Here is a 10,189-nt window from a genome sequence, read left to right as displayed (position 1 = left end):
AGGAACTTTGACTGTTTACTACTATCGGTTTTTTTTGTTTGTTTTTTTTTTAAGCTCCAGCTGGAGCAGAGCTCTCCACAGAGCCGTGCGTCTTCATGCAGCTGGCATTAAATTTCAGATATCAATGACAGCGCTGCAGATGACACCTTAAGTCACTGATTAATTCCATTTGCCTTCATGTTGTACAGTAGGGGAGGGTGTGTACCGTATTGGCCCGAATATAAGACGACTCCGATTATAACACAACCCTTATTTTTCAAAGATCATTTTGTGAAAAAAAATGCTGAAGACAATAAGGTCACCCATAAAACAACTTTTTATAATACAATTATTATAAACTCAAAAACTCACAACTGACATAACATTTCACGAGATACAAAATGAAAAAATATTACTACAGTATTGAATAAAAATATATTCTCTTTCTCAAAATAAGAAACAATAAGCAACAAATTAGAAGCCTCAAGGGGTCAAAACTGCATAAATGGTGTAAATAACTTCCCAGTGCCTTCAGCTGAATCACGGCTCTGGTGGTGGACATTCAGTCTTTCTGTTTTTCAGAGACGTATTCACTCACCCTTCTATCAGTCTCTCTGAAGCGTCGCTCTTGGGACCACGGAAAGCTTTTCTCATAGTGTTAGCATCTGTAGGCGTTTTTTCTGTGCTCTCCAATAAGAACGAGGCTCTGCTACACCATATCTCCTGGCGGCTTGGCAGTTGTTTGATGACTCTGTTGCGTTGATCACCATCAGTTTAAAGTTGGTATCATAACTTCGCCTCTGTTGTTTGCTCAGTTGTCCAGCGTTCGAGCCCCTTTGTTCCAGATGATCCGCCATTTTTCATCTCATTTCATCGCTCCACTCGCTCTCTGGTCAGTGATACTTTGGCTTCATCAAGCGGCGCGGATGCGTATTGACCATCTACCGTAAGTCCGCGATTATAACACGACCCAACTTTTGAGGATGCAATTTCTGGAAAAAAACATTGTCTTAGATTTGGGCCAATACGGTACATTTATGCGCATTTACGCATGTGGCACAAAACTGGTGTTACATTGAATATTATTTATCTCCAGACACGCCGTGGGTCGTCCAGATTTACAGTGAAATAGTTCGGTATGAAGCCGCGTCATCCAGATAAACATTAAGCTCCATCAGAACTGTATAAAAATCGGATTTCAGAAGCTAAAAGTTTATTTAGGAAATTAATCAGAACACACAAAGAAATCACTGGTGCGCTCACTCTCAACGTAATTTAAAAACAATAGGAGATGATTGAAGCCCACAGTACTGTTAATTATATCTAAATCTTGTAGCTTTTCTTACATTTTAGATGAGAATTTGCTGTCATTGTAAATCTGCAGTTAAACACTGGACAGCGCCGAGTCAGTCACTCGGAACGCACATTTCCTTGTCGGAATGGCGGGACGTTTGCGTGTCGGAATAGCGGTATTTCGGAATGGTGATATGTCTAAATGATGGAACGTCGGAATGTTGGAGTGGCAGCATGTAACCACTCAACAGGGCGTTTAAAGGTCGTCCATGCTTCGCATTGCTTTGAAGCTTCAGCGCTCCACTGATGCGCACGCTCTTTCTCCCAATTCTGGCTCAGCTGTGTGCGTTCCAGGCGCACTGTTCCATACATCGTCGAGAAGCTTTTCCGCCACTACAGACTTGTTTATCTGCTCCTTTATTACAGATTATTTAGAGAAAATTAAGCACATACATTGTCAGTACATTATCATTTAAGATTAAAGTTTATTTAGCCTTTTTTTTCTTTTTTCTGAATCGCGGGGGCGGCTCCGGAGCGATTCTGTCGGCAGACCTTCTCCTCCCTCCAGACAGTCTGCTGTCTCCATCCATGAGATTTTCACTCTCTGGTGTGTGGAGCGATCAGGCTGGAGCTCCGTCTGCCTTCACTTTTACCGTCATGTTTTGTTTGCTCTGGCGCTCTGGCGAGCGCGGTCACAAATTCTGGCTGCTGCGTGGACGTCCGCAGATCGGTCCGCGCAGACCAATGCGCAACGCACACCCACGCAGACATGTGAAGCATGAACGGACTTTAAATCTTATCGGTTAACGGTTATTAACCGGTTAAAGGCCGTCGGTTATCAGTCATAAAAAAAATATAAAATGTGCATCCCTAATAAAGACAATTAAGAATGATATGACTCCTGCCACCATGATTTTTCTATCATTGGTGGATGATGACATAACATTCACAAAATGGCAGAAACTCATTTGATTGAGATTTGACAAGTAATATTTATTAAATTATTCACAGCTTTTCAACTGTCACATGTTCAATGTTGAACAGCACAACAAAAAAGGTACACATTACATAGATTTCTCAGCAGGTCATGAGAATAATCCCACAGACAAAAAAACAAAACATAGTGGTCAACTTAAAGTTAATGTTAAAGTTAAGTTTCTTCACATTCTGTCCAGCTTCACCATCTCAGAGGTGACTTTCTTCACTTGCTTTGTAGTTTTCATGAGCATATAAACAGCAAAAATAATGCTGACTGCACCAACAAGGACAAAAGCAAATAGGACATAAAGGGCCACTTCAGCATCTTCAGCCAAAAGCGCCAAACCCAAAAAGTCCACTTCGTTCCTGACAGTAGGACGTTGAGTACCAGAACCAGTAGTAGTAGAGGAACCAGGAGTAGTTGAAACAGCCGAACCAGGAGTAGTAGTTCCAGGAGCAGCAGTAGAAGGTCTGGGAGTAGTTGTGACTAGAGCGAGATAACAGAAAAAAATATGGGGAATGTTGGTACACCAGTTGCTGACTTATTGCATTGTTTTTTTGGTTTTTCTTAACTATGACAACATCTTACCATCAGGTTTCAAACACTCATGGGGTCCACTGGCTGGATCTGGGAAACCGTTGCACTTGATGATGGTGGCATAACGAGATGCCGATGCTTTGGGGATTCGTGGAAGGTTGGTGTCGGAGAAATTCACATAGAAAAGTCCAAAACGCTCACTGTAGCCAGCAAGCCACTCGAAGTTGTCCATTAATGACCAGGCGGTGTATCCTCTCACATCAGCTCCATCCACAAGACGGGCTGAAAAAACAACAACATTGATCGAGTTCAGACATACTTCAAAAACATTTAAAAATGTGACCAACTAAGATTCCATAAAAATCTGAAAAGAAACTAAATATATTCTGCAATAAAGCTCTAATAGTTTTGTCTACTTCTTGTTCCCTGTCCACTTTATTACCTTTCAAGGCTTGGTTAATGTAGTTTTCGTAATAGTATGATCTGTGAGCGTCGTTTAAGTCCACCTCTCCCCGTTCCGAAACCCCGTTCTCGGTCACATAGATTGGTGGGTTTCCATAGTTGTCCTTGATGAATTTGAGGAGTTTCCTGAATCCAAATGGTGTGATCCTCAGCCAGGGGGAGCCACTTTCAATCCACGCACGGTCAGAAATGACTGCAACTTCCCTGTGTATTTCATCAGAGATTAGTGAGTGTAACTGTTTGTGTTTTTTTCTTTTTTTGACAATCAACTCCAAAGTCATTGGGTCTCAATATCTTTTTTTGACTTTAACTTACTTATCGGCTTCATAATCCTGGAACTCAGGTGGAATGGTGATTGGGAATGCAAGAACTGATGTGTAATGGTTCAGGCCAAAGTAATCATGAGTCCCCTTGATCCTCTGGATTTCCTCAGGGGTGAACTCTGGAAGACTGCAAAAGAAGAAAAGATGAATGTTCACACTTGGTACGAGCCTTCTCACATGCATGACGTTCAAGATGTTGGTGGGATGGGAGTATGAGTACGACAAAGGGGGATTTGACTGAATAAACTTCAACAGCATGCTCTGGCAATAAGGATTATTCTTTACAAAAATCAAACATCATTTTTTTATTTTTTACCGAGATTCTGAAAGTCCTCCAGCAAGGCTTCTTTCACGAGCGCGTGTTTTCATCATCTCAGGATAATCGCCAACAAAGATGGGATGAGCAAACCAGCCAAGGAAGAACTGTGGAAGGAATCATAGGTCATCTGATTAAATGAGCAGATTCGGGAAGCAGTGGAGGAGGTAACACCAGGACCAAATAGCAAAGACAGTTTTAAGGTTGACATGTATTTCTGTACCTGCATGTATCGTTCAGCTGCAACCCAGTCCTCATTGTTGTACTTATTTCTTGGATATGAGAAGTCCGAATTGAGGGTGATGGAGATGAGTCCCTTTTGTGTTGCACGATACTTGTCATTATAAAGATGCCAAACCTCAGCGTGGGACTTGATCAGGTTGTGAGCTGCAATGTATTGCCTGTTTACCCTACCTGTAACAACAACAACAACAAAAAAATTCATTGTGTTTTACGAAAGCTGAAGTGAAAATGTTTCAAACTGTTCATAGAACAGTTCATTTGACACAGACGAATGTGTTACCTGGAGGAAAATTGCCATATCCATAGCCAAGGTTGACCACAATGTACGGTTCATTGTGAGTGATCCAAAACTTCACTTTGTGTCCGAGTCTGCTGAACACAACATCAGCATATTCTGTGAAACGCTGGACGATGGTTTCATTCTCCCAGCCTCCCACTTTCTGGAGAGGCAACGGAAGGTCCCAGTGGTACAAGGTAACCTGAAAAAAATGAAGGATAGTGTTTACAGGTGGAAGTGTGGGAGCCAACACAGAGGAGTGATAGAAGTGATTCCCTTTTTTGTTTGTTCATTTCTTTTTTAATATTGTGTGGCCCAAACCAGAACATGATCCTCTTTGGCATATTAAACGTCATATCAGCTTATATACCTGCTTTATTTTAACATGAGTGAGAGAAGCTTTTTTTTCCAGATGAGAGGATGTAGTGCAATGACCACCACGCCACTGTCTTGATATTTTTGTTTTCCGATATTTCATTAACTTTGGTTGCAACTGTTTTCATATCCCCATCAAATCAAAACAGCTTGTGCTGTTTTTGACTTCATTCACCAATGTAGATGTCTAATCAAATGCGACACATTGCAAAAGCAATTTCAAATATACAGATCAAATCTGTCTTTTAGAGATCCACTCAGTGTCAAAACCTACCTGTGGTTCGATGTTTTCTGCAATCAAGGCATCGATCAATCTGCTGTAGTAGTTCACTCCCTCTTCACTGATGTGTTTGTTCGTGCCATCAGGGAGGATTCTGGGCCAGGCGATGGAAAATCGATAGCTTGAAACTTTCAACGTCTTGAGCACTTGCACATCCTCGGCAATCTTGTTGTAGCTGTCACAGGCACGATCGGCAGTATCACCAGCGTCCACCTTGTTAGGAGTGTGAGAAAACTCATCCCAGATGCTCATTCCTTTTCCATTGGTTCTCCAGGCTCCTTCAATCTGAAATTAAAAGAAATCAAAACTATTCACACAAGACCACATTTCAGTTCCACTCAAAAAGGTTTTCGCTGCTGCAGGATGAATTATTGTGTGTTGCTGTTGAAAAGACGATGGCGTTGGCCTACCTGATGAGCAGAGCTGGCAGTGCTCCAGCGGAAGTCTTCAGGAAAATTAGCATAAAGAAATTTCTCTTCCTCTGGAATTGGGAAGCCATTATTCTTTATCATATCAGCGTATAAATGTGCTGAGCGCTTTGGCGTCCTTGGCAGGTTGGGATTTTTGAAATCTACATAGTGCAGACCAAACCATTGTTGGTATCCTCTGGTCCACTCAAAGGAATCCATGAGAGATGTTGCCACGTAGCCTTTCACATTCACTCCATCCAGATTATGAGCTGTATGACAAATGACAGGAGAGAAATGACCAATAACATTTAAAAAGGTCACTGACACTGTCAAACAAAGTATGTATTATGACTTGGAATCTCATATAGTATAGTGACTGCTAAAAAAGTCACAAAAAGTGAAAAAAGTAACATGAAGTGGTTGTAAGTTTCACAAAAATTTGAAAAACAAAAAACAATGTATGTGTCAATCAAATATTCACTGCATTATGGAACTTAACAAAAATATTACAAAAACTGATGTGCACACTCACCCTTTAGAGCCTCAACAATGTAAGTTTGGAAGAAAAAATTTCTGTCCGGGTCATCATATATGGTCACAATATTAGAAGCCTCTCCATTCTCAGTAATGTAAATCTCTGGATTTCCATATTCCTCTTTGATCCAGTTGAGGAGTCTTCTCAAGCCATGAGACACAGATCTCACATTTGGGATAGGCGTGGTTGGTTGATCATACATTTCGGTCAGTGTGAAGTCATAGTCATTCTCCATGGATGGGGGGTTAATTGCGTTTATTGCATGGCCTGCTATTCTTGAGGTATAATGATTTGTACAAAACACATCAGCAGTTCCCCTGATCATGACCTTGTCTGCTGAAGTGAAGGAAGGTAATCTTGACTCTGACAGACCTTGGAGTTCACTTTTGTTTCCAACTTGCCACTTCATTGCATCAGGATAGTCACCATTCTTAAAAATGGGGTGGGCAAACCATCCTAATTGGAATTGCATTGCACGGTCAGCAGCATCGACTTCACGGGGATTATTAGCGTCAGTAGGCTCAAACCACTCAGCATTCAGGGCAATGGAGACTTTCCCACTTTGGGAAGCACGGTACTTATCATCATATGTATGGTAAGCTGTAGCGTGAGCTTTAATCAGGTTGTGTGCAACTTGGTATGGTGCTGTTCCTGGATTTGTAATCCTTGGAGGATACTGTCCAGTTCCATATCCTAACCAAGCAATTGTGTAAGGCTGCTGGAAAGTTATCCAAAATTTCACTCTGTCACCAAAAGTGGCAAAACAGAAGTCAGCATAGTCATTAAAAATATTAATCATTTCAGGATTTTCCCAGCCATTCAGCTCAGTTTGCAAAGCAGTAGGGAGGTCATAATGATAAAGCGTTACTATCGGGGAGATATTTGCTGCTACAAGGCTGTTAATGACATTGTTGTAGTAGTCAACCCCTTTCTGGTTCAGGGAGGAACGCCTTCCATTAGGAAATATCCTGGACCAGGAAATAGAAAATCTGTATGAGTTGACCCTCAGACCTCGCAGCATGTAAAGATCTTCATTGAATCTGTTGTAACTGTCACAGGCTACATTTCCAGTGGCGTCCTCAGGGATACCACTACCTTGTGCATTAGCAAAGGTATCCCAGACACTGGGCCCTTTCCCATCAGCATTCCAGCCACCTTCAATCTGGTAAGCTGAGGTTGAAACACCCCAGCTGAAGTCTTCTGGGAAGGTGCCATAGTAATATTTCTTAATGTCCAAAACAGATTGACCTGAGAATCTACTCCAAACATCTTTGGCGCTGGATGGGACAGTGGAGGGTGGCAATGATTCTAATTTATCTGACTTCAGGTATTTCCCTTGTGAACTATGAAAGACTGTGTTTTGTGGACCAAAACCATTTTTCTCAATGACCTCTGAGTAAAAGTAGGCAGACTGTCTTGGGGTCCTGGGTCTGTCAGGGTCATTGAAGTTGACATAATGCAGACCAAAACGCTCGCTGTAGCCTTGTGGACCTTCAAAGCCATCCAGAAGTGACTGTACAGTAAATCTCTGCACATCTACACTGTCCTGTTTTACAGCTGTTGGAAAAAGAAATGCAGACATTTAGCCACAATACTGTGTTAAAACATTTTTTGAATGAATTACAGAATTATTATTCTCACCATACCTTTCAAAGCCTCGTTGATGTAGCTCCTCAGGTACTGTATTCTGCTTTGATCATTGATGACGTCCCCAGTGTTCTCTGTTGGCATCCCATTCCCAGTTATATAGATGGGTACTTTCCTAGTTTGTAAGTACACTGTTGAAATGTAGTTTAGAAGCCTTCTCAGGCCAAAAGGCACAGAGGAGATCCAGTCAGAGGCTGTGGCATTCCCTGAGGGGTGCACAGCTGATCTGAAGTTGCCCACCCCCTCAGGACCTGCGACGCAGCCACCATTATTGTGTGTGATTACCCGGGAGGTGTAATGGTTCAGTCCAAAAAAGTCAGCCGTGCCACGGATTCTAGTAATTTCTGCAGGAGTGAATGTTGGTAGTATTGCAGGCACAGAGGATGGACATGCTGCTCTTTTCTCTTCAATTTGAGTTTTCAGAATTGAAGGATAGTCTCCGGCTCCAAATATGGGATGTGCAAACCAGCCCAGCATAAACTCAAGGTAGCGCTCTGTGGCAGCAACATCTTCAGATTTGTGGGGATCTGCTGGTTCTGCCCAGTCAGCGTTTAATGCGATGCCCACTTGACCTTGTTGTGCCGTTCTGTACTTGTCATTGTAGACATGCCAGGCTTCAGCATGGGACTTCAGGATATTGTGAGTGACCTGAAAAAATGCAAAAACCAAGTAAGTTGAATGGACCTCGCCCTCAGTGAAACACCAAGATGTTTATTATGAGTTTTATTATCACCTGATAGGCTGCAGTCACGTAGTCCTTGACACTAGGAGCATGTTCACCGGTGCCATATCCAGCATGGCTCACCACCCAGGGACTACTGAATGTGTTCCAGGTCTTGACCCGGTCCCCAAATGTAGAAAAACAAAAATCTGCATACTCTTTGAAGGCCTCGACAATGGAAGCGTCAGCCCATCCACCTTTGTCCTGGAGAACCTGGGGCAGATCCCAGTGGTAGAGAGTGACAATAGGTTTGATGCCTGATTCAATGAGAGCGTCGATGAGGCTGTTATAGTAGAGAACCCCATCCTCTGATTGGCTGTCTTTGTGGCCTGAAGGGAAAATACGGGCCCAGGAGATAGAAAACTGGAAGGTGTTGACTTGAAGACCTCGCAGGAGGTACAGTTCATAATCCACCTTACGGTAACTGTCACATGCCGTGTCAGCAGTGTGATTTTCAAAAGCTCGAGCTTCATGCCCAAAGCGGTCCCAAATGGTCTCACCCTTTCCTCCCTCTGACCATCCTCCTTCAACCTTGAAGGACTCACTGGAGGTAGCCCACTGGAAGCCAGCAGGGAATGAGTCAGTCAGGAAAGCATCTCGTTCAGCTGCAGTTTGATCTCTAAACTTGTCCCACACAGTTTGGTAACTGTTTCTGAGGTCACTCATCTTCCCAACGTCTGGAACACTGTAGGTTGTAATCAAGAGAATGACTTGTGAAAAAAAAAAAATCTTCTTTTCTGTCACAAAAAATATATTGTTTTTTGATTAGCTCATCTTCAGTGTACTTCTATAGTCTTTTTTCCATACATAACTACTTTTGCAACTTGTTTTTAATAGTTGTAAAAAACAATTTTTCATATTTCTGTACTTTTGGTAAAGCTGTGTTCAAAAAAGTATTCATACTATGCTATTAGCTTTAACCATGTTGTTTGTAAGTTAAAAAGCTATAATATCTAATTTTCACACATTTTATTTTGTAAGTTGACACAGAAGCATTTTTATAGATTTTCAAGCTTTCTCAAACCACACAATACCTTTTTTTGGAGGAGTGCGCAGAAAAAGTGTCCAATGGCAGCTTTTTGTGTCCATGCTCCAGGCTCATGCAGCTGCTGAAAGCAGCTATCAGGAACACCAAGAGTATATTCCCCAACACAGCCATGGTGTCTTGGTGTGAATGAGCTCATGCAGGGCTGGCCTTTTATAGGAGACGAGTTTACAAGCTTGAACTTTCAATCAGACACATTTTCATCACTATCATGCCCATGTTGTATTCAGGATTTATGATGCGAGTTTCTGATATAACACAAAGGTGCAAAGTAAGGAGCTTTAGTATATAAAAATCTGTTTAGAAGTTAAACATGAGGCTGTTTGGTTCACGTATTCTGACAAAGAATAACCAAATAAAGACTGCAGAATGTGTTTTTTCCTTCAATATTCAGTCAAACCTTTTGACCTTCACAAACAGGAGTTTATTCCTGTGATTATATCATACTTTAATAATGTTTTGCACGTGAACCGCTGGAGCACTGATTTTCACCCCAAACTAATAAATTTTTTGTTCCATCACCATGCATTTCTCTGAGGCATGCTGCTGACTCCGCTGCAGGAGAGAACAAGGACCTCAGACATTCACATGCAGCTTCAATTTGAACTGTTTATTATTATTCACTGTCATTACATGTTAAGTAAATGAAGGAGGTCTGACGGCTGATAGTGAATGTACGACCTGCATTGAATCCTGATTTCAACATTATGAGGTCTGGATCTAATAAAGACAAAAAAAACTAATTCATGCTGCATTTCCTTCTGTTA

At 41.8% G+C, this 10,189-nt stretch overlaps 1 protein-coding gene across 1 annotated transcript; it reads right to left on the bottom strand.

The window, feature by feature from the left end:
- Positions 1 to 2,432: 2,432 nt before the first annotated feature.
- LOC115403407 (lactase-phlorizin hydrolase-like) lies at positions 2,433 to 9,043 on the bottom strand. Its single transcript, XM_030112271.1, has 12 exons — positions 8,390 to 9,043; positions 7,656 to 8,304; positions 6,007 to 7,566; positions 5,475 to 5,743; positions 5,059 to 5,349; positions 4,413 to 4,611; positions 4,113 to 4,303; positions 3,890 to 3,996; positions 3,566 to 3,700; positions 3,231 to 3,454; positions 2,840 to 3,070; positions 2,433 to 2,737 (listed from the first exon to the last, which is right to left on the bottom strand). The coding sequence occupies exons 1-12, from the start codon at positions 9,041 to 9,043 to the stop codon at positions 2,433 to 2,435; spliced, it is 4,815 nt and encodes a 1,604-aa protein (XP_029968131.1).
- Between the last annotated feature and the right edge of the window lie 1,146 nt (positions 9,044 to 10,189).

The sequence above is a fragment of the Salarias fasciatus genome, chromosome 16 (genome assembly GCF_902148845.1).
Source record: "Salarias fasciatus chromosome 16, fSalaFa1.1, whole genome shotgun sequence".
NCBI classification, from domain to species: domain Eukaryota; kingdom Metazoa; phylum Chordata; class Actinopteri; order Blenniiformes; family Blenniidae; genus Salarias; species Salarias fasciatus.
Note: the sequence above shows the minus strand (reverse complement) of the source record. Positions and strands in the feature narration are given on the sequence as shown.

Bases quoted from the DNA above. Each gene is read 5' to 3' on its own strand.
- LOC115403407 (XM_030112271.1), bottom strand. From the start codon at position 9,043: ATGAGTGACCTCAGAAACAGTTACCAAACTGTGTGGGACAAGTTTAGA. The intron at 4,612-5,058 runs GTAGGTTTTGAC...CATTTTTTTCAG, and splicing joins CAGAAAACATCGAACCACAG to GTTACCTTGTACCACTGGGA. The intron at 3,997-4,112 runs GTACAGAAATAC...TTCCTTCCACAG, and splicing joins CAGCTGAACGATACATGCAG to TTCTTCCTTGGCTGGTTTGC.